Source organism: Besnoitia besnoiti (genome assembly GCF_002563875.1).
Source record: "Besnoitia besnoiti strain Bb-Ger1 chromosome Unknown contig00015, whole genome shotgun sequence".
NCBI classification, from domain to species: domain Eukaryota; phylum Apicomplexa; class Conoidasida; order Eucoccidiorida; family Sarcocystidae; genus Besnoitia; species Besnoitia besnoiti.
The window spans coordinates 147,138-170,455 of NW_021703917.1; the positions used below are offsets into that span (position 1 = coordinate 147,138).

Consider the following 23,318-nt stretch of genomic DNA (forward strand, 5'->3'; position numbering starts at 1 on the left):
GGACCAGACAAACCACCGAGCTGCGCGAGAGCCCGGCGAGCGCCCGAGACTCGAAAAAATGAAACAAGAGAGAAAGAGGAGTCGTCCGCGCGTTGCAGGGACGAAAGGAGCAAAAGCCGGCGGGCGGGGAGAGGCGGAGGGTGGCGCGAGAGAGCGAGGCCGGAAACGACGCCCTTCGAGAGAGAAGAAGAACCAACACGCACGCGAAACTTGAGTCAACACTTCACGTCACTTCTCCACCCAACAGTTCCGGCGGACTCTTCGTAACTGAATGCGGCCGCGTCGTCGCTTCGAGAGAGTCACCGCCGAGAAGACGGGAAAAGACGAGAGAGAAAAGCCGCGCCGCTTCGTCCTTTGCGCGCGCCCAGCGGAGGGAAGCCGCGCGGGTGCGCTCTCGGCAGTTGCGCGCCAGCGTTTCCGCCCTTTCGTCTTTTTGTTTTACGTCATCGACACACAGAAAAAGCCTTTTCACGTGGACGCTCCCTCGCGATCCCGTCATCTCCGCGCTCGCCTGCTGACGTCCGTCGCATCTGATGCTCTTCGCGCGCCTCCGCGCACGCGCAAGACGCGGCGGGACCTGGGAAAGCAACTTCCCAGCGGCCTTGTCGCTCTCTCTCGGCTTTTCGCGCTTCTTTTCCGCCACATCCTTTCCTTTCTTCTCGCTCTTCACCTGAGAGAGCGGGGAGACCGGCGCTGCGAGGTCTCCTCTGTGTAGACGCACCCCTGCGCGCGCGGGCGCCGACCTCGCGACCAGCGGCGCGTGTGTCGGAGCCTTTCTTCCTCCCAGAGGAACCTGCCAGACACGAAATCGCCTTGGAAGGATTCGCTTCTTTCACAAGCGCCCAGACCCGCGCCTAGAGACGCTTGGAGTCTTTCGTCTCTCTGCGGATCGCTGCATCTCAGGCCGCACGACGCGAGTGGCTGCGAAAGCCGCGCCGTGTGCAGCGACCTCGCCCTGTCTACGCGCGGGCGTCACCGGAGAGAGAGAGAGAGTTGAATATCTCCTCTGCTTTCGGGCGCCCTCACTCGAAAAAGAAGAGGAAACGAGCAGATTCAGAAGCTCGCTGTAAAGTAGCTAACCGTGTATAAACAGACCCCCATATATAAGTATATATATATATATATGCGCGTATATGGCGTGCATCGCGTTGGACTGTGATGTAACGGTCGATGGTTACACGTTAGTTGTTAGACGCGTGTCTGTGTGAGTTAGAGGTGCTCAGAGTCGCCAGGGCATTGCCTTTGCTGAGCTTTTCCTTACTCTCAAAGGTTAAAAACGAACGTGGTCGCCGTATCTGGCGTTCGGAGCTCATCTGAAGATTCCTTTGAAGATTGCCTCTCGAATCCCAAGTTCCACGCTCCGACTGGAGATTGTTTGCGCTTCGTGGACTTTTTCCCCTTCGTGCTACACCTTGTCGAGCGACTTCTGCTTCGCTCGCTCGCGCCAGGCGCTCGTTCTTCAGTTCTGCTTCCGGAGGGATCTCCCTTTTATTCCTTCTTCTTCTGTCGGGTACTCCTCCACCTTTTTTTAATTCCAGATAGCTGTTTTTCTCCTTCCTCCTCCCTCTCCCTCCTCCATGGCGCCGAGTCTCGCGCCGTTGCCCGCGGAGGCCTGCCTCGAGGGGGCCTCGCCCTGGCTGTCTCCTGCGGCTTCCTGGGCTTCCTCCTCGCCGCTCTCTGCGGCTCCGTCGCCGACAGGGCCCGCGGCACCGTCTCGGCTGCCAGTCGCCGCTTCGCTGTCTTCCGCCTCCGTTTTCTCTTCCTCCTCTGTGTCCTCCGCCGACGCGCAGCCCCCGGTCAACGCGCGCATCGTCTTCTCCCTCACCGAAGACGCCCACGTGCTGGAGGAGACGCCGGAGAGCCACGGCGCGCGCGAGCAGACCGCCGAGGAGGGCGCGGGAGGCGGCGACGCGCGCCGCGCCCAACGCACCGCTGGCGCGGAGCGGCTGGGCTGTGGAGAGTTAAGAGCCGAGGGCGCGCAGGGCCGCCAAGGGGGCCGCGCGCAGCGGAGGGAGCGAGAGGAGGCCGAAGAGAGTCAGCCGTCGGCGAGTCGAGTGTTGCTCGGGAGAGGCCGCGAGCTGCTTGGCGCCGACGACGCCGGCGAGGCCTGTGGCGCGAAACGGAGAGTGGCTGTCCTCTGCAAGCGACTGGATGACGGCGACAGCGACGCGGACGATGCGGGCGAGGCGCCGAGCGACGCCGCCCACCACGGCGTGTACGTCGAGCCCATCGCCTTCTGCAGAGACACCGCAAGCATCAACGACATCCGCCTGCTGCTCATGAGGGCGCAAACCGACCCCGTAGTCGCCCAGACCGTCGTCTACAACCTCAAGGTGAGAAAAACGGAAAAAAGAAAACCCGTCGCGTCAACCGGTCCTGAAGCGGGCACACCGGACTATAGGCAGAGAGGACGCGACAGAAAAAGCAGACCTCGACGAAGAAAAAATGTTTCACTCACGCGTTTGAAGACTTCCTCTCTCTCCCGCGAGGAGCGGGGTAGAGACGGGAAGCATGAGGAGGCCAGTCTGCCACGGCAGACTTGCCGTTCGTCTCCGCTCGTCTGGTGTCCTCTGTCTCAACGCGTCTCTGAGCACGCCAGCGTCGTTGTTCTCCGCCTCCCCTGTTATCTGCTTTCGCAGTGCGCTTCGCGCTCCGCCCAATTTCTTTGAATTTTTATCCGTTTTCTCGAATTTGTTCGATTTTTCCCAGGCACGGGAGAGCATCATCGAGCAAGTCATGAGTCAGCTGTCAGCTCTGCTGGAGCGGACGATGGAGGCGGAGCGAGAGAGGGACGCGCTTCTCCGCAAAAGCGACTACCTGCGCGCCAACGCCTACCTCGCTTCCGCTTCCCCTCCCGCGCCCGAGGGCGACGAGCTCGAGGAGGCCAACGACGGCGAAGAATCCAGCAGGGAACGAGGCACGCCTCTGTCGCGCGCGAGCGAAGCCAGACAAAATGAGGAAGATTCTCCGCTTTCCACGGCTGAGCGGGCGGCCTCGTCGGGCGGGGCTGCTGCCGCAGGAGGCGCCGCCCCTGCCTCGAGCCCCCGGAGCGAGAAGAACGCGCGCGACGCCGCGAAAGAAGAAGCGAGCGAAAGAGACGCCGCAGACGCGAAGGACGGAGAGAGCGCGCAGAGAGGCGAAGAAGGCGAGCCGAGCTGCGCAGCTGCGCCGCCGCAAGAGAAGGAGGCAGACTTGCGCGACGAAGAACTCCAAGCCAGCGCGCAGACTGCGCGCGTCTCGTTCGCTGAGTGGGAGAGAACACTGCATACTCATAAGGAGAAAGTCGAGCGCCTCACGCAGCTGATGCAGGTACGCGCCTGAAGTGACCCGCGCGGCAGCCTTAGGACTGGTGAAGGAGCAGATCAAACATAGTCATACAGCTCACGTCCACGTAGTAGCCGATGCGAGAAAAAGAGGCCGGACCAGCCAGCTTCAGAGATGGAGAGAAAGCGAACAGCCTCCGCGAGCCCTGCGGCTCCCTCTCCTGCAGACATGTCCACGCTTGCTCCCACTTGAGACCAAGCACGAACCAGCGTTTATCTATTGATTTATCCATTTAACTGTTCAACAATTCGTCTATTTATATGTCATTTTCTCTACTTACCTACTGATCTATTTGTCTAAATCTATCTCATCCATCTATCACCACCATGCGCATAACAGCAGACTTACGTGAATGGAAGATAACGCAAAGCACTGCTTCTTCGCGTTTTCGATGTTTTTTGTCTGCATTTTGACGGACTTTTTTCTTCTCCCTCGTGGGTGCGCAGCACATTCAGGCACTCCTCAGCGGGGAGAGACTGGAGGGCGGATCGCAAGCGGCGGAAGACGCTTGCAAGATTGGAGAAGACACGAATGCGAAAGCTGTTCGCGCAGACATCCTCGAGGTGTTGAGGGCTTCGTGTGACGCGCACCGAGCGGCGCTGAACGACCTCGTCAGCGCCGCAGACCGAATTCGGCTCAAGGTAATTCCTGCGGGTGTCTCATTCTCTGGAGAGCTCTGCACCTCTACGTTTTTGAATCGCCCAATTCGTAAGCGGACTTGTAATGTGTGGCGCCGAATCCCTCCATACGCCTGCACATATTTGTCGATGCATGAATATTTGTCTCCATACCTAAATACGATTATATATACCTGTACATATATATATATATATATATATATATATATATATTTGTCTATATTCATATCAGTATCTGGCTATCTCGTCCTGCGTCGCTTCAGATACGGATTGGCGCGACGTCGAGGTCGTGCTGAAGGGAAGCGCTTGGGCACGCCTCGCTTTAGGGTTTTCGTGTTCGCCAGCTACTTTTTGTTAAAAAACTGTGTGGCTAGCTTTTCAGCCGTTGTTGTGCGGCTCTCACATGCGCTCTCCTGACCCTATCCTTCTCTCTTGCATGGCCAGACTTATATATATATATATATATATATGTATATATATGTTATATATATGTGTGTATATATATATGTGTATATGTTTATATAGAAGTGTCTCTATGTGGACCTGAATTTGCCATGGAGGGTCTCCGGCACGTCTTCATTTCGTTTTCTTCTCTTTTTTTTCTTTTTTCAGACGCGCGGGTGTCGCGCCGGCCGCAACAAGCGGCTGCCTTCCTCTGCGTTTGGCGCGCGTCTCGGGTTTCCCTCCGTCGCCGCTCCAGGCGCGTGTGCGTTCCCCTGCTTTTCGGCACACGTCGCGTTTCCGCTCACCGCCTCGGGTTTCTCGTTGTCGCCTTCTCTCTGCGGGCGTCCGCCGCACCCGGGCAACGGCGAGAGCGAGGAGTCTCTGCGGGGCTGCGCAGCCGCACCTGACTGCCTCGCCGCGCGAGAAGGAGCCGGCGTCGAAGCCTTTCGCGCCGACAGCGAGCAGCCTAGCCGCACCAACTCCTCGTTCTCGGCGGCATCGCTGAAGGACAGCGCACACGCCGGAGAGGACGCGCGCGGACCTCAACCCCGGGCGTGCGACGGCGAAGAAAAAGAGACACATCAGAGTACTGGGCAGTGTGGAGGCACGCCCGCAGGCAGAGACGACGCCGGGCTGTCGCCGCAGCCGCAGGCGGCGTTCCTGGTACGTAATCAGGTGGAGGATAGGCCGCAGCAGCCACCTCAGCGGCGCCCAGCGCGTTGCCAAGTTTTTGTTTTTTCGAATGCACGTCGTGTGCACGCGAAGTTCTCCACTGATGCTTTTTCGCGCGTTTAAGTGTTTTCTCCGACAGAGTTCTTTTTCGAATTTGCATTTCCTCCAGCCTCCTGTGTTGTTCTCTTCTCCCCTTCCCCAGCTCGAGATTTCTCGCTTCAACGAGCAGGCGATGCGCATGAACCGCGCCTTCCACGCACCCGCTCATCGCCGAGCGGGAGGAGCGTCTCGGCGCGATTTCCGCTCGTTCGCTGCCTCTTCTTGCGGCTCGTTCGCTTGCCCTGTCGCGCCGCCGTTCTCTGCGTCTCCTGCGTTTCCTCCAACCTTCGGCGGCCGAGGCGCCTCGGGCGGCTTGCGTCGCTTTTCCGCGGCCTCCCACGCGCCACCGGCGCCGCCGCCGCCTCCTCCCTCGGGCGCAGCAAGCTGCGCGCTTGTCCATCGCGCAGAAAGGCCTCTGCCGCCGACCGCGGGCGCGTCCCCAGGCTCCACTGCCTCCGCGCCCTTCCTGCCGAGGCCCTTCGCGCCGCTGGAGACTGCTGCGCCGCAGCCGCACATCCCTCCGCCGCCCGCATTTCCGCCGCCGCCCAGGTCAGGGGGGGCGTCGTTTCCGCGCTGCCCGCCCCTGCCGCAGGCGCAGGCGCATGCAGGCCGTGCGCGGGCGTCGCAGTTGGCGCAACAGCCGTCCCATCGCAGCCGCGCGGATCGCCGCGCGCTGCCTGAACGCCCCACGCCGGTCTCTTTGCGCGCCGCGGGAGGCGGCGCCCGCGGCGCGGGGTCGCAGGCGCCCTGCGCAGGAAGCGCGCAAGCTCGCCGCGACGCGTCGGCGTGTGCAGAAGAGCGGCCGTCAGGGGTGCGCCTCGCCGCGAGCTCGTCGCCTGCGCCTCCTGCCTCGAAGGCCGCCGCCGACGCCGCGCAGGCCCTCCTGGAGGAAGACCAGTTGCTTCTTTTGCTTCTCGACTCCCAGCGCTGCGCGGCGGGCGAGGATGCCTCTCAGCCGGCATCGCGCGGCGAGCGCGGCGTCTTTGCGCCTGCGTCCGCGCCGCTGCCGGCGGTGCTCACTTCAGTCCCGTGCGTGCGGATGCTGGGCGCTGCGCAGCAGAAAGGCTGCGTCAGAGACGCGACGAGGGAGACGCCAGCCCCGGCGCTGGCCTGTTTTCGCCTCGGCGGAGACGCCAGGGGGGAAGGGAGTCGATTCGACGCATTCGCGCACGCCGAGGCGGCGCCCGCAGCCGTCTTTGGACAGCTCGCGGGGGGAGGGGGCGACGCATCGAACGGATTCGAAAGAGACGCCAACTAACGACTTTGTCAAGGTCGAAGGGAGCAGGGTCATGTGTGGGGGGGCGGGCGTGGAGAACGGGTCAGGACCCTGCCGCCCTGGCCTGAAGTTCCTGTTTTTCCAATTCAGCGATAGACCCGACCCCCTCGCGTGCTTTTCCACGAATCAGAGAGTCTCGAGTTTTCCCTTATAGAGAGTACCGTGCTTTGAATGCATCGGTGGCAGACGCGGGTGTCGAAACTCTTTACGTCTGTCGCCGTACATCGCCCATCGTTTTGAATTCCGCTTCGCTGCGTCGCACGCGGGCGCCTAGTCGCACGCTGCCTGCGGAAGCTGCTGCGGGAAACGAGCCGCGGACGCGCGAAACGCTAAAGCCTAAGTCCTTCTCGGATTTCACGCCCTGACTGCAACTGGAATCAACACGACACACACAGCGTAGACGCAAATATATCCGCGCCCACACTCCCGAATTTAGGGAAAGAGGAGCTCGAGTCAAATGTGCACAAACGTTTGTGACGGGCCTCGACGCCTCTTGAATCCCAGTGGATTCCGCCGCGTATCTACCTATTTATCTATTTTGAAAACTGTAGTTTATCGGGACTAAAGTCAGCATCAACTACCTTGTTTCGACTTCGTATCGACTGTATATCTACGCAACTATCTATTAACATATCTGTCAACATCCCTACTTATCTATTGATGCCCATCTACTTGTCAATGTGTTCATGCTTTTATTAATGTGGATTTTTTTCTATTTTCACATTCCACCTGAGCAACCTGCACACAAGCGCAAGCCCCTAGTTCGGGAGCACTAGCAGGCATCTGCATCTCGTCGATCTGCGTGCAGAAAGTTTGCTGTGTCCGAAGGGCACTACATATAAATAAATGTGTCGGCTTCTGTAAGGGTGTGGTGCTGGCATGCGCCTCTAGGCGGCGACAGTTTCGCGCCAGTCTTCACGCAGCGACGCGGCTGGGCGAGAGCGAGGTAGAGAAAAAAGCTTTGAACTGCATTCAAGAAACTCTCAAAAACGTTAATCCCTCTTTCAGACAGGTAGACTGGTTTCCTCTCCACACACAAACATACCCAAGCATATATATATGTATATACATATGCATGTAAGCAGCTTCAAGTACAGGACACACCGCCCCAACGACATTTATAGATATGTACATATATATATTGATGTATATATATATATATATATGCAAGGATGACTGTTGCAGCAGCCGCATGTGCCTCCCCGACTGGGATGACGCCTGCGTTAGTCGCCGAATGGAGCGCAGCTTCCTCAGCGTGCGTCTCGCGCCTAGATTCGATGTTTCTTGGCAGAATCCCCGTTGGCCGTCTGCGCGAACTCCTCCTCGTCGTCCTCGATAACGAGCTCGAAATCGCTCGCCTCGTCTGTGTCTTCTGCCGCAGGCGCTCCCCGAGGGCCTGCATACTTTGCAGCGGCGTTGCCCCCGGCCGCCAGCCGCGAGAGCGGGCGCTTTCTCTCTTTCGACGTGGCGGCGGCGGCGCTGCCTCCTGCGTCGTGGCTGTCTCTCGCGCGCCTCTCAAAGAACTCGCTCAGATCGCGCTGCTGGTCGCCGCCGCCATGAGGGTTTATCTCGTCTTCGCGCACAAGTCGCTCTAAGTAGCTCTCGAAGGACAGCGACGCCTCCAGAGCGGACGCAGAGGCGCCCATTTCGGAGGCAGCGAGCGACGTCGCGGCGGAGGACGCGAAGGCTGATCGCGTCTCGAGAGCGAGCTGCTGCTGCTCGCCGTCCAGCGTCGACGTCATTAGGCGCCATTTGCGCTGGAGAATTCGAAAAACTGTCTCGTCGATAGTCCCCTGAACAGAACACATCGCGAAACAATACAAGCAGCTCTGCAATCCCACAGCCAGCCCGTGGCCCCAGCCCGCCACCCTCTGCCTCTTCATCTGCATGCATGGATGTGTGTGAGGCTGCAGGGAGGAGGCAGAGGCGCTAGCACACGAGTGGCGCAACCCCGGCGACATCGGGAGATCCCTGGCGAGCCGAGGACGGCGATAGACGGTCCTAAACAATTGCCTGGCTGCGTACATATGCATGCGTCTTCGGGTCTGCGCCCGCGAAGGTGCCCGGGGAGGCGCGGCGGCGCAGGCGAGGCAGCCGAGACTCGCGCGGCACCAGGGTCTCAGAAGCCTCTCACTCCCAACACAGAACGTGCGTACTATAGAGACATATACACACATGTCTCTATATGTTTACATAACGAAATATAGATGCAGATATGTGGTCATACGCGCATTCGTGCGTGTACGCTTATGTTTGCAGACACACTTTCGCGCAAAGTCTCAGTACCCCGGGTCCAGACTTCCACCTTTATACGTGTATACTTTCACTCGCATGCGTGCGCGCGCGTCTGCGGCTGCTGCGAGAAGCCGTGCAGAGCCGCGCGACCCGCGAGGAGTCGCTGCGGGCGTAACGCGAAAGCCGTCCTGTCTGCGGAAGCTTCTGGACATGGACATGCTTGTTTACATATATATACACATATATATACATCTACATATGTAAAATTGCGTAAACGTATGCGGAAAAGCCGTGCGGCCGCTCGGGGGCCTCTGACCTCCGCGATTAAGTAGTGGATCTGAATCGAGGAGAACTCCGTCCCGATGCGGTGTGAGCGATCTTCGGCTTGAATCATCTGCCCTGGCACCCAGTACAACTCCGCGAAAACGACCGTGCCCTGAATCGACAGAAAGCAGCGACGCAAAACAGCGGAGCTGCGAGCCTTGAACCCTCGAAATATCCAAAGATCCGGACGCGGAGAACGAGAAACAAGCGCGAGGAGACGCCAGCCACTTCCTCGTGCACGCAGAGTCGAACGAATATATATCTATATGTATGTATACATATAAATATACATACATATATGCACGTATTTGTATGTACAGTGCCCTCAGTGCCATCGATTGATGCCTCGAAGCAGAGAGGATTCCGCGTAGAAAAAAGGGCCTCTAGAGAGAAAAACACGTTTGGAACGCGCCACAGGCGTCCAAGTGCTTCGCAACACTCAGTCTCGCGAGCTGCGTTCACTTTATGCGATCGAAGTCCGCTTCTCCGCACTTACCGCCGCAGTGAGGTTGAGTCCGTGACCGCAAGCGGTGATGGAAAGAAGCGCGACCTGGAAAAAAAAACGCGCAAAAACGCGTTTGCGTGTAGTAACCTACGCCTCGTCAGTCCATTCACGCTACGCAGAAACTCCGGATCAGGTTCTGTGGCCTGCGCAGGGACACTTGACGGAGTCCGCGCCTGACCACATCTACATGCACTTACACAAACATAAATGTATGTATGGCGGTGGGACTGGAAACACATCATCACCTAACCAGGCACTGTTGACAGGCGACTTATGCGGCGCGTTTGAGTCTCGTTTGGAGGCCGCACTCACAAGAGGCCGTGATAGTCATCAGGGACTCAACGCAAATAGTTTTCGTTGCACAGACACATGTTGCCTGCTTGCGTGACCGGCACACATATACCTAACCCAACGGATTCCATCTCACAGAGTGATAGAAGTGCCTGAGTCGTGTCATCCCTTCGTCCATCTACCTGTTGCAAATGCAGATCGGTTAAATGCGCCACGCGTTTTGCTTCCAAGCTTTTCTTCCTCTCTGCGTACCTGGCAGGCGGGCGACGTCTGGAATTCCTTCACGAGGAGCTCGCGTTTGTCCTGCGGCGTGCGGCCGTCGATTCGGACGAGGCGCTTCTTTTCGTTTTTGAGAAGATACTCTTCGATGTAGTCGAGGACAGCGCGGTGGTGCGCAAAGACAATCACCTTCAAGTCGCTCGTGCTGCCGCGGAAGAGATAGGACAAAAACTCGCAGACGCCCGCGCGCTTCGCGACCCCCGTCAAGGTGAACAACTCCGTGACCAGCGGCGAGGACGAGGCCTTGTTCTAAGAAACGCAGAAAAACCGAAAAAAAAGCCCTAAAAATATCCAAGACAGAGGAAGAGAGACAGTGCAGGGTTGCCAGATGCATGTCCCTCAGTATGTTTCAACGCAGGATCTTCGCCATTCGCGATCTTCCAAAAAAACGGGAAAAAAACATAGACCAAAACGCGCATGTAAGCTGCGGGGGCTGCCTGTATGTCTGCGAGGTCGCGGATATCCGCGTACTCGCAGAGAAAAAGGGTGCTTTGTGCCGCGCCAAGAGGCAAACATGACTCTCGTCGCCTCGTCGAGCGCGCCTCACCTGCTCCAGGTAGTTTTCTGCATCCTGCCCCCGTCGGCTCTCTGCGTCCAGGCTCGCTTTTTGCTCTGCCTCCAGCTCCGCCATTTTTTCGCGAATTTCCTTCAACTCGCGCGCCGGAATCTCAATCGGCACGCGAGACCTGAAAAATACCCATACGCGCTCTCATCAACTATCGATTCGCCACAAAGGTGCACACACACAGTTAGATTCATATATATATATATATATATATAACAAATATATATATGTTGCACCTATACATATATGTACATATATTTACACATCTATATACCATATTTACACATGGGTACGCGCTGCTGTGCGAACCTATGCATATGGCTGTTCCCACAGGTACGCGGGCAGTCGAGCGTCCCTACGAGCTCAAATCTCAGAAAAAAGATTTAAAGACATGTGCATTCTAGCGACCCACAGAGTGAGATTGGTGCCGCAGGAAGCGCGGCGTTCAGAATGCATGCGGCGTGCTCACCGTATTTTTCGAGGCAGCTCTGAGTGAACTTGCTCCTTGAGCCGCCTGATCATGACCGTGTGTTTGAGCAGCAGGTGCAGTTCCTCCGGATGTTGATGGCCTTCGTACTCAAAGTGACGAGTGAATGGATTCCAAACTTGAACGCTGTAGCGCTCCGCGAACTCCCGATACGTGCAGAGCTCGGGCAGCTGAAAAAAACGCGCGCAGAAAAAAACCTCACGATACCAGAGTGTGACGCTGCACACCCCCCCACATGCAGTTACACATACATGAGTTTCGTGGATATCTACACCCTCACATATAAGTATATATATATATATATATATATATGGGGACATGTGAACCGGCCTCTCAATACATATATATGTATATATATGCGTGGGAGGTTATTATCAGGAAGAGGAGGCGAAGCAACTGGGCGCGACGAAAGGAGACGGCGAAGATTAGGACGCGCGCGAAAGCGCAGCGGCGACAGTGCGACGGCAAACGCAAACGCGTAAACGCTGATAAACGCAGAAGCCGCAGCGCTGCGGTGTCTGCTCGAGAAATCGCGCACTTTGAAGTCTGCACGTTCGGAGGGAGAGGCATCGGTTTCGCAAATGGAGTCTCCGCGTCAGACTCACCAGGGCGTCGAGCTGCTGAAACAACTCCACAGGGCGATTCAGGGCTGGTGTTCCCGAGAGGAGAATCGCGCGCTTCGCACTTCGCAAGAGAGGGCAAATCTGAAAGAAAAGACGGAGGAGCAACCGGTTACACGAGACGCTGCGTGCGAAAAAGACAAAAACTCAAGGTCGCTCTCCTCGTTTTTAAACAGAATTACACAGAGAGAGCGCCTGCACACGAATACGCACATACACGCATAGAGATAAATACAAGCAGAGAAAAAAAGACAGTCACACGCACAGAAAAAGAAAAAGTCATACCCGCAGCGGCATACATATAATCACCTCCATAGAAACATATATACATATATATACGTATATGTATAGATGTAAGCAGATAATGCAAAACACTGCACACCGATGCTAGCAGCATCAGACGTGCAAGAACGTGAAGCTACAGAGGACAAAGACTAGGACCCCATGAAACCCCCGCACACATAAATGGAGGATTTGATTTGAAACGCACCCTAGATCGCTTGCTCTCTGCAGTAAAGAGGCTTGAACTGAAGTGAAGAGGCGATGCCTCCGCCGTAGCGCCTTACCGTCTGGGTGCGCTTAGCGTTGTGATTCTTCAGGTAGTGAGACTCGTCGCAGATGACAATCTGCGAAGACAGTTGATCCAGAAAAAGTCCCTTTTTTTTCTGTTTTCCCCACGTAGGCAGACATCTGCACCCAGCCGTTACGCATGCGTACACATGCGCACCTGTCCCTAACCCTGACCCTGAACCGCGAACAGACGCAAGGCACAGCTGCAGGTACAGGCGCTGCATCTGGGGAAACAGAGATTTCAAAAGAGAAAAACCCGCGGCCGAGAAACATGAGAGAGAGAGCGAGAACGAAGGTGCGGACGCGTTCGCGAACGCGGTGAAAACGCGGACGGGTCCCAGACGCGCAGCACCTGATAAGGAGCCATGAACTTCTTTTGCTTAGTTATCAAGTCGTACGAGATGATCACCATCTTGGTTTGGACCGGAATCTCCGCGCGACCCGACTTGACAACGCAGATCTGAAAAAAAGAAAATACATGCGCCGCGAATGCACACCGACCTATACATGTGCGTATCCACATACGCGGGTGCCTGATCTAGAGAAATACATGCGCGCAGATTATAGTTGCATGTACGCATATATACAAATACATACCTGCATATATACATACACATATATACACATATATACGTATATATATCTACTCGAGCTAGGGATAAAGATGTAGGCAGAGATCTCACACTTCGTCCTATGCGGGCGCCAGACCCACACCGGTACGTTCGCACAGATATATTTATATATATATATATATATATATGTATCTGTAGCTGTGTGTGGGCACGAATACGTGCAAGCGTCTATACAGGTACTACACATGTGCTGACTGACACGGCTTCTTCATCGGCGATATGTGCATACTTGAGCAACTCGAACGGCTTGGAGGCAAAAAACGAAGCACGCGCGCAAATGACGCGCTGCAAACAGATTCGCAGGTCGTTTCCTTTGCCAACTGGCAGCAGAAAAGCTATTCCTTTCAGTTTTAAAACAGACCTTGACACGCGCGCATACCTCGTCGTGCCCAAGAAGCTCCGGAAGCCAACGCAGCGCCTGATCGCGCCACTGGAAGCGGCTGAAAAGCGAAAAACAAAACACAGAGAAGGAGACCTCCACCTCCTCGAGGACACTCAAACATAATGTGCGAAGAGTAAGAACTTGTAGAAACACTCAAACGAACCCTCATCTCGATACGCGGATGCATCCACATTCCGAGCGACGGCGTGGCAGGCTTGAGGGGAAACGCAGCCGCAACGAGCAGTGCAGCGCGGATACTGCGCAGACAAAGGTCGCGAGACCCCCAGAAAAAGCAGACAGGCTCTCAAAAGGTGGAGGCACAGCGACAGGCGGAGGCAGGCGCTCTGATGTGCAGAGCGAGGCGCAAGGCAGCGGAAGCCACGCCCTGAACCCTGAGCGCGGAGGCAGCCTCTCGGCAGGCAGCGAGAGGCGAAAGACAGCGACTACTCAGAGTCTTGAGAGTGAAAGTCGAAATAAAAACTCACATAGACGAAGGGCAAATGACGAGGAAAGGCCACTCGCGGCTGTAGAAAGCCGCGATCGCCAGAGCCTGCAGCCGCAGAGGCAACACCACGTGGAGCCCGAGTCCTTCAGAACGAGCTTATTGATTATGCGTGCAGCGCGCGCAGTGACAAAGAGTCAGAACGAGGACTACGATAACGGGCACCCTCACGAAGCCTCTGACTAAAAACACGCAGAGAAACGACGGCCTGGAGACCTGCCGGAGGAGACACTGAGGAGGCACCGCAGAGGGAAGGGCCGTAGCTCCCTGCAGCGGAGTGCAGGTTGGGGTAGGACAGGACTGGCGACGACCCGCTTGCAGAGACGATCGCGAAGCAGATTTGCGAGAAAATGCGAGGAGAAGGAGACCCAGCGATGCAGCAGGGACACGGCTGTCGCGGCGCCGCGTCTCGCCAGCACTCAGACCGAACGGCACGAGAGGAAAAGTCGACTCAAGAAAAAAACCTGCCTGGAGAGTCTTGCCTAGCCCCATCTCGTCGCCGATCAACACGCGCCCGTTCCGCTGCAGCCCGAACCGGTAGCCCTCCAGCTGAGAAAGACAAAACGAGACGCGCAGACGGAAGAACCCTCAAGGCTCCTGGAGGCGCAACGGTCATACCAGACACGCCCTCTGTCAGGCAGCGCGACCCCCAGTCGGGCCGCGCCCAAATGCACGTCTGCTGCAGCGGAAATCGCGCCTCACGGTGGCCTGCCGAAGGCACCCCCGCCGCCGCAAGCACGTCGCACACACCCGACGCGCGAGTCCTCTGTCATACGGGCGCTGAAGCAGGCAGACGGCCGCAGCCGTCCCGCGACCGAAAAGGGCCTCTCCATGCCATCCGCCTGCCTGCAGAGACGAGCCTCACGCGTCTGTAGAATTTACCTGGAACGGCTTCAGCTCGCGGACGAGCGCAGTCTCCGCGTCTCTCGCGCCCTCCGCGGCCGCGCGCGACTCTCCAGTCTCGGCCGGCGCCTCCGGCGGGGCTGCAGCCGCGCCGAGTCGCTGCTTGGTGCACGGCGACGTCTGGTTCAGGAGAATCAGTGCCGTTTTCCGCGGGAGACGCTGCGGCGACGCGAAGCTCATGAACGCACGAAACGCCCGCAGGACGAAGGGCGGCAGCGGAAACAAGTCGGGAAAGGAAAACCGCTGAGAAATACAGACAAGGCAGCCGTACTTCGCCTACTGATTCAGCGACGAAGCTCGACACCGGTGGCGAGAACGACTCGCCGCAGCCTCACCAAACACCGGTATAAGCAGCCCTCCCTGGCACGCAGAGCCTGCCAAACGCGTACGCGTGAACAGACTCGTCACCTCGCGAAAAAAACTGGAATAATTGGAGCGATGCATGCGTGAGAAGGTTGCAAGCTGGTCGGGCTACGTGCTTAAACACAGAGAGGAGTAAGACTCCCTTCGATGCACATTCTAAAAACCCAATCTTCGGAGTCTCACTCCGACGCGACACGCCTGAAAGGGTACAGAGGGAACGCGCAGACCGACCTCTTTTAAGCTCCTCAGAACAAGATCGTACTTCTCCGCAGCGAACGCAAGCGCGTGTGCATCGGCACCGCGCTCCAGGGGGCTCAGGGGTCCGAGCTCCTGCAGACAGAAAATAGGGAAAAATGGGGGGAAATTGAGACGAAATCCAACTCAGCGAGCAAGGCATGCAGACCGGGGACTGTCGAAAGTGGAGGCGGCTTCACGGTTTGTGAAGCGGTCGCCCTCTTCGCGCCTCTGTACCTTGAGGAAGAGCCAGAGCTCTCGCGGCAGATGCGCGCTCCAGCCGCCGCCCGCCTTCGAACTCGTGCCACCCGCCGCTTTGCCTCGCCCTCCCCCTCCTCCTCGCCCAGGCGCTGCGTTCTTCTGCGCGACGAGGCGAAAGGCATTCGGCGCGCAGAGCTGAAAGGCGACACAGACGTCTAGCGAGACGCGCGGAGCTGACGGAGGAGACTCCGGCGCCGCCGAAGGCCGCGCAGCTGTGCGCGGAGAGACTGGAGATCCGCTGCGCGGCTGGGGCCTGTGCGGCGTCGTCGGCGAGGCGCGGAGGCTGCTGGCTGGCGGCGACGACGGTTGTCGGTACGCAAAGGCGTCAAACACATCCAAGTCGATCGGCGACAAGGCGAGCGCGGCCGCGCTGGCGGGCTGCGGCGGCGATGCGCCCGCCCCGCGCAACGCGCAAACCGCGGAAGACGCGGAGCCGGCAGCAGCCGACGAGAGTGAACTGGAGGCAGAGGGTGCAGACGAGGACGCGACCGGGGGGAGAGGCGAAAAGGCGGAGAGAGAGACCGTGGGTGCCGGCGCGGGAGTCGGCGCGAGCCCGAGGAGCTCATCCCAGTCGTCGATGTCAGCCGCTGCAGAAGGCGCGCGGCTGCCTGCGGCGGCGCGGTCGTTTGACGGCGGCGCCGCGGTCTGCCAATCACCCGCAGCCGGCGGTGGCAGCTCCGGCGGCCTTCCGCCCCCGCGGCTAGGCTTCGGAAACGAGGCAGGCGCCGCCGCCGCGCCTGGAGAGCCAAGCGCCCGCGCCACGCCGTCGCTCGCCGCCCGCCTGCTCTGTGCGGGCGGCGCCAGCGTCGGCGCTGCGGCGCCTGAGGCGAGGCGCGCGAAGCGCTGTTGGCGGGGGCGGGGCGGCGCGAGCGGCGCGGAGGCAGCGGAGGAAGTCCCTACAGGACACGCGTCCGCGGGCGAGGCGCGTCCGCGAGACAGGCTGTGCACCGCCGCGTGGGCGGCTCGGGCGCCGGTGCTCGCCTCCGCGACGACAAGCAGCCGCGAGGGCGCCGGCGCGTTGCCCCGGGCGTCGTCGTCCCGCGGCGGCCGAGCGGCGGGCTCGCGGAGACGCTTCAGAAACTCCACGAACTGCAGCAGCGAGCCCGAGGGATTGGGCGTCGACAGTGCCCAGGAGCAGTAGCTGCTGTCTTCTCTGGCGACGGCTGAGAAGGTCTTCCCCGCGTGCTTGCCGAAGGAGAAAAGCGCGTCGCCCTCGCATCCCGCCGCGGAGGCGGAGGCGGCCGCGGAAGGAAACGGCGCAGGACGGGAAAGACGCGACGATGCCGCAGCGCCAGACGCAGAGACGAGCGGAGACCTCTGGGGAAGGCAGCCCCGCGTCGGCAGGGTCGAGGAGGGCGGAGACGCGTAGAAGCGCCCAGGCGCCACGGGCGAGCAACGCGAGGACGCAGAGGCAGCGGAGGGCGCAGAGGCCGCAGCACTCGACGTCGCGCGCGCTGGAGACGAAGGCGAGGAGGCAGACGGAGCCGACATGATCGGCGAGAAAGCCCGCGTAGAAGCAGCGAGGTAAAAAAGAGAGGGGAGGAGGGCGAAGGCTCGCGCGCTTCTTCCTCGAGAGCGGAGAGAGAGTGAGACGAAGAAGACTGGACGACGCGATTTTCAGCAGCAGGAGCCTCACGTCGCGAGCGGGAAGGCTTGAGCGACGCGACGGGGAAGACGTGTCGGGGACCGCAGCGAGACACGCAGGCAGTGGAGATAGAGAGAAAGAAAGAGAGAAAGGGAGAGAGAGAGCGAGAGAGGCAGATGAAAGGCCTTGCCGGCGTCGCGGGAGGATCACCTGAGGGAATTCGGTCGGTTCGGGAGGCCAGCCATTGCAGACGAGACAAGGATGTGTCTGGATGCTAGGCGACTTTAGCAATGAGGGATGCAGCCGCGAAGAGAAAAAGCGAGCGACGCGTAGAGAGTCAACTAGAGGTGATGGCAAGACTCGCGTGTCTCTCGACCTCTTGCAACCTTTGCCGCAGCAGCCTCGCAGCGTCTCGTGCACATTTGGCGTGAATGAGGGTAAACTGGTGTGCAGTTCCAGAAGAAAGGAGTTCCTCCCTTCTCCAGCTGCGCCGCAGCCAACAAAAAGCTTTTTCAGAGCATGGGTAGCTCGCGGGGCTTCAGGGAAATGTCTGGCAAAACGAACGGCGAGTTCTCCTCGGGTTCAGTGGCATTCACAGACTCGCTCGCGTAAAAAATGAAGACACACGCGTCTGGAGCCGCGTTCAGGGTGAACAGACCCCTCTCGAGCCGCGCAAAAACAAAGCCGAGCGGCCTGAGGCCTCCAATCGTTTCGCAGAAACGGATAGAAGGCGTTCAAGCCCCAGAGGACCAGAAAAGAACGGGATTGAGCTGAGAAAGCGCTCGGTGCATGAGCATGCCCCTCCCTTCGGGCGAGTGATCGCGGCGCATGCGACACTGCAAAGAACTCTCCGCGGCGCGCACGCGAGGAAGTCCTGCTGCCTACCAATTGCAGAAAGCAACGCGGCAGTGATCTTCCGTCATCGCTGAAGAAGTTCTGCCTAGCCTAATGAGTCTCTCTTCATCGTTGTTTCCTCCTATGTCGCCCGCCGCCTGCACAATCCGGCGAGTTCATGAATCAATAACAAAGGCTGCCGCACAGCCCGTGCTCACGCCGTCGCGCGAGGCAGGCAATTTTCTAGCAATTTCGAGTCGCTTCGCGCGCCGCCGTTCGGACTGGACTCAACTGGCGTCTTTCGGAAGCTAGAGCGCTTCTCATCAGCTGCATCTGGCGCGATTCGGCAGCCGACAAACGCACTCGGATGGAAGGCTTCGGGCGAGTCACGGCGGAGCGAGCTCAACGGCTGAGGGGGGGGCGCGCCGTGTGAAGAACTCTTCTGGGCACTGTAAGAAGGGGCTGTGCGCCTACGCTGTGTCTGATGTGTATTTGTGGATTAGATTCTCCGCCGATACACAACTCGCGGCTTTCAATCTCCACCTACCGTCAAAGTGGGATGCCGCCTCAGCCTTTTCTTGTCGCCGAGCACAGCTGCGTGGAGGTCAATTCACCCGGACGGGTGGCCGTACGGAATACTTAGGACTATCCATTTATATTAATGATAATGCATTTAGTAATGGACTTTTCATCTTACTGGTATACATTTTAGCCATGTTATTGTTGGAGCTACCTTTGTATTCTCCACTCAAAGATTGACCACAACTAGTGCTTTGGCAGTTTCGGATTCGTGTCAGAGCGTACCAGGCGACGAAGCCAAGTGTGCGCTTCTCTCTCTCATCTCAGGACTGGAAATATCCAACAGCCGAGCGCTACCGCTGCGCCCAGGCCAGCAGGAGCCCTCCTTGGCGTTGTGCTTCTTTGCGTATCTGCCTTCTGTTCGTTGTTTTAGAATGACGTCTCCCGTCGGCTGTATCTATCTTTGGAGGGACAGGAGGTTCACCAGAAGCACACCAGAAGGTAGCAAGTTCATCAACGCGAGAGAAACGTGTCTGCGTCTGGGCTCTCTGCGCGTTAAATGTCGATTCTTTTTAGCCTGATAGCGACTAGGAAGGGGGTGTCCGCGGGCGTCTACTGAACACTGGACAGTGCTCTCTGGATCGTAGGGATTTTGGCGATCCAGCTGCGTATATTCATCGGTTTTGTTCTGCTATGATCCCAATTCTAACTACCGGCGCCCCCGTCTCTGCAGTCGCAGGTTCGCACGCCGTCACCAGGAGTGGTTAGACGTTTTGGGATTACCGTCGACCGGAGGGGTGTCCGCTATGACGGCGTGTTCGTTTCGACCCTGGATCGAGCTACCAACATTTGGAAGTCCCGTGTGACTAGGATTTATCGGTGATACATCGGTTGATTTCCACGGGTCACCTAGCTGAACTGACGCTGCGTCGATGATGGCGTGCATATTACACTCGAGCACTCGAGCTTCTTTACCTGCTGAGCTACCAAGCAATCAGACCTATCGCCTGAGTCACCCTGGAGAGGTGGCGCAAACCCCCAATGCGAAATTCACTTTCGTATCCGCGCCTTCAGTTCCCACACAGAGACAGTGAACACGGTTATTCCTTCCGGCGCCGGCGTGCAGCCAGCCACTGGCGCGAGTTTGGTTGTGGCTGTCGGTGCCGAACCCTTGGCCTGCGGCACCCAATATCATCGATCTGCATTTTTCCTACTTTTGATAGTAGATGCGTCTGCAGGCACGCTTGCCTTGAACATGATGATGTTCGAGGAGTCTACGCCTCGCCAGGGCACCTAGTTGCCTGTGAGATGGTTAATCGTGCCTTCTACGCACTACCCTGAAAGCCATTTGTCTTGTATCGTCACTGAACCGCTAGCCTACATGCACGTCGGCCTGAATGGTCAACGGCAACGAAATGAAGGGCAATTAGAGCCACTGACAAGAGGGTACCGGGACTCACCCCGTCCCACGGCTCCATACCATCTCTCGTGAACTACGCAGCCGCTCTCCTGCGCAGTAGTGGTGAATACGGACAAAAGAAGGCACATGGACGAGTCGCTTTGGCAGGCGAGAGGGCAGTGAGAACACACTCACGCGTGCGTCCTCCTCCTGTTGCCCGCGCGCCTTGCTCTCGGCGAAACCCTCCACAGAGAAGGCGCTCAACCGCGGACTAGGTGCGACCGCACTGGATTGAGGAACGAGAGACGATCGAGTGCTGCGGCTCGGCGCCATGACGCTGTGGTACCATCCATGTGCGGGAGCCCTTCTTTCCTTTGGCATTTTCAGCGTCCTTCGTGCTTCCGCATGCCCTCCTCTTCCGAAAGGCGCCAGTCGAAGTTTCTTGCAGTTTCCAGACGACGACGCGCTGGCGGGTGCACCGGCTAGCCAGGCGCTCGAGACTCTGCTGGCATTGTACCAGCAGAGCTTTGGCCTTTCTCGCCGCTGCGCTGCTGCTGTCAAGACTCGCAAATCCGTGGTTTCGCTGCTCCCATGAGTGGGTTTAGACGCACACGGCGTAAATGTCTTGTTTCTCCTAACTTGTTTGTCTGAATGCGCCCACGTTTTCCCGTTGTGGGCAGTGTGTGAGTGGAGCTTAGCCGAGACGCGGGGGTCGTTTTGCCACTCGACTTCCAACTCGCGTCCCAGGTTCGCCGCGCGCGTGTTTCCAGTTTGCTCGGCGCAGGTCGTCCGGAAAGTTTTCCGGAATTCTTCGTCCCCTTTGCTCTTGTCCAGTGTCCTGAAGAGCCTCGTTTCGCCTGCGAATCGTTCCAGCCCGCGTGATCTTCCTTCGGCGCGAGGCGCAGCGCCGTTTAGCCGGTACCCACTCTAGCCGAGCGTCTTCGATCGGCGTTCGACAGCGGTTTTGCGCTGCCGCGCCCCTGCTCGTCGCGAATAAACATTTCCTTGTTTTCTGTCACTGCAAGTATGTGGGTCGCGGTCGCGAGCAGCAGGTCCCTGTCCGTCGTCTTCGGCGCGGCTCTTTTCGCGTCGCTTTTCTGCGCCGCCAGCGCCCTCAGCAGCAGCTTGCTCAACGGACAGTCCGCCTCGGAAAGTCTCCGCCTTTCCGCCGACCCAGTCTCTCCAGAAAGCCTTATCGCCGCGGCACGACGGACTGCGCAAGCTCTCGCAGCGGCAAAGCCTCCAAGTCGAGGTGCGTCACCCCGGGGGCTTCACACCACCGCACGAGGGTCGCCGCCACGGATCCACGATATAAAATCGCGTAATGCGGCTTCTTGGGATTTCGCCGATTCACCAGCCGTGCTCATCAGCGTCCGCACAGAGCTTCGTGCGGAGCCAAACACGTCTTCAGGAGTTAGATGTTAACGGCGCCGACCCCGCGTGTGTGCGACGTTTCTCTTCGTCCCACACCCGGCTTCAGCGGTCGCGAGGCGGCGGCTTTCGTCTTCCGTCTCTTCGGCACCCTCGTCTGCAGCCCAACACTGGACAAGAAAGTGCGCGTCCTCTCCGGGAGAAAGGGGCGGGGGCAGGGGAGAGCGGAGAGGAACGGCGGCACGCACGGCGGCGGCCTTCGGGGGAGCGTCATGAACTGTCTGTGTGTTGCCAGTCTGGAATCCTCAGATCAGGTCGACGGCGGCGCGAAGACGGCAGCCGGGCATCCAGTGGGCAAGATGCGGTTCATGGTCACGGACGCCACACAGGGCCCCCAGGCTTTCAGTCAGGTGAGCGGGCGTCGATCTGTCGCGCGGGGTGGTGTGCTTTCGCCTCGGTCGCATTCTGAGGGCTCCGTCGATGGGTAGGCAGCCGCCGCGGGGTCACATGCGCAGCTGCGCGTCAGTTTGTCGGCTCGCCCAGCGGCTCAGGGCCGCTCCATCCTCTCCATGGCCTCTGCCGGAGGCGTTTGAACGCGGTGTGCGCAGAAAGTGAAGGACTTGCCGCTGCACAACAAGATCGTCGCGGAGCTCAAAGGAAACGTCTCGGTGATGTCCGCGATGGGCATTACAATCATCGAGGTGCCCAGCTCTGTGAGCGATGAGGACTTGAAGACTCTCATCACGGCCTTGAGGGAGGCAGGTAGGCAAAGGCCCGTCACGCGCGTCGAAGAGCGCTGTTTAGCCGCTAGTTACAGTCACCAAGGTAACTGTTGTGGATAACCAGCTGAACGCAAGGCCAACGGCGCCAATGCGCCACTTCCGGCTGAAGCCGTCGCGTGGCGCTTGTCGTAGCTGAGGATTCGACGTTTTTTTTTCGCGGGAGTGGCTCACACTCCGCGACGCGCAGTGCAGGCCTTCCCATCTGGGCCGGAAGAAAAGCTCATGCGCATGCATAAATCATGCACAGTCCTTCGGTGTGGCGCGCGGGAGTTACGGTATGATGCGTGTGGAGGCACCGCAGCGGCTTTTGTGTAGACGCGCTTCGGGAGGGAGGCATGGCGAGCGACTGCTCGATTCTGCAGCCGATGACGGTTCGCGTATAGTCAGCTCTCTTCGCGCTCACAGCCGTGGCAGACTTTGCTTGTCTCTTCGAGTTCGATTCGCGCGTCGGATCAACGCTTGGAAAACGACGCGCGAGTGCCGAGTAGCGTCGGCTGCGTCGCACGCGTGGAGACACGTAGACAGCAACTGCGCGTAAGGTCAGATGTGCAACCACCGACCGTGGGCGAGGACTGTGTCCTCTGTCACACTCAAACTGGGGCTTACTCTGAAGCGACCTGTCAGCCTCGTGTGGCGGCTTAATGCACGCGCTGCATGTGTGTGTCTGGTGCGTGCGTCTCAGGCGGCCTTGTGGAGGCGGACTCGCCGGTTGGGATTCAGCTGTAGAACACGGCTGTTAGGGTTCGGCGGGACTCTGGTTCGCGCTCGCGCGAGAGGCCTGTGCAGTCTCGCGGAGGCGGAGGAGACAGATCGCCCAGGCAGCCGTCGGAACTTCGTGGTGGTGGGCTTGGCGTTGCAGCGGACCTGAGGACGCCTGGAGCGCCGGATCGCGGACACGTTCGCTTCTAGCTAGCGTCGCATTTGATTCTCAGTGAGGATGGCGCGCTGCGCGCCTCAGCACGGAATCGCGGGGTTGGACCCTGCATTGGACTTTTTTTGGTGGCACATTTCAAGCGTATCACCAGGCTGCGAACAATCTGGGTTTTCCTGTGACTGAAATTTTGAGACTTGAGGTGTGGCTTCGCGCACTCAACGTACAGTGAGTTTTCAAGAGTACTCAGATGCAGCTCCGACGCGCTGGCAAGAAAACGCCTTTGCGGCAGACGTCGTGAGGACGGCTGGTAAGACTACGAGCGTGTGAAGCTCAGGGCGTTGTGGCTGT

At 58.6% G+C, this 23,318-nt stretch overlaps 3 protein-coding genes across 3 annotated transcripts; 2 read left to right on the forward strand and 1 right to left on the reverse strand.

Annotated features, from left to right (window-relative positions):
* Window positions 1–1,577: 1,577 nt before the first annotated feature.
* Window positions 1,578–6,435, forward strand: BESB_027300 (uncharacterized protein; the record flags this gene model as incomplete). Its single annotated transcript, XM_029361404.1, has 5 exons — window positions 1,578–2,333; window positions 2,710–3,309; window positions 3,771–3,965; window positions 4,575–5,069; window positions 5,281–6,435. The coding sequence occupies 5 exons, from the start codon at window positions 1,578–1,580 to the stop codon at window positions 6,433–6,435; spliced, it is 3,201 nt and encodes a 1,066-aa protein (XP_029215304.1).
* A 1,286-nt stretch (window positions 6,436–7,721) lies between these two features.
* Window positions 7,722–17,097, reverse strand: BESB_027310 (SWI2/SNF2-containing protein; the record flags this gene model as incomplete). Its single annotated transcript, XM_029361405.1, has 15 exons — window positions 7,722–8,246; window positions 9,005–9,124; window positions 9,509–9,562; window positions 10,061–10,336; window positions 10,635–10,773; window positions 11,122–11,309; window positions 11,745–11,843; window positions 12,326–12,385; window positions 12,682–12,789; window positions 13,341–13,401; window positions 13,829–13,893; window positions 14,314–14,394; window positions 14,728–14,991; window positions 15,343–15,441; window positions 15,583–17,097. The coding sequence occupies 15 exons, from the start codon at window positions 17,095–17,097 to the stop codon at window positions 7,722–7,724; spliced, it is 3,654 nt and encodes a 1,217-aa protein (XP_029215305.1).
* A 3,872-nt stretch (window positions 17,098–20,969) lies between these two features.
* On the forward strand, window positions 20,970–22,822 carry BESB_027320 (uncharacterized protein; the record flags this gene model as incomplete). The annotated part of the gene is made up of 4 exons (XM_029361406.1): window positions 20,970–21,195; window positions 21,624–21,724; window positions 21,923–22,076; window positions 22,779–22,822. 4 exons carry the CDS (start codon window positions 20,970–20,972, stop codon window positions 22,820–22,822), a joined length of 525 nt encoding a protein of 174 aa, XP_029215306.1.
* Window positions 22,823–23,318: the final 496 nt, after the last annotated feature.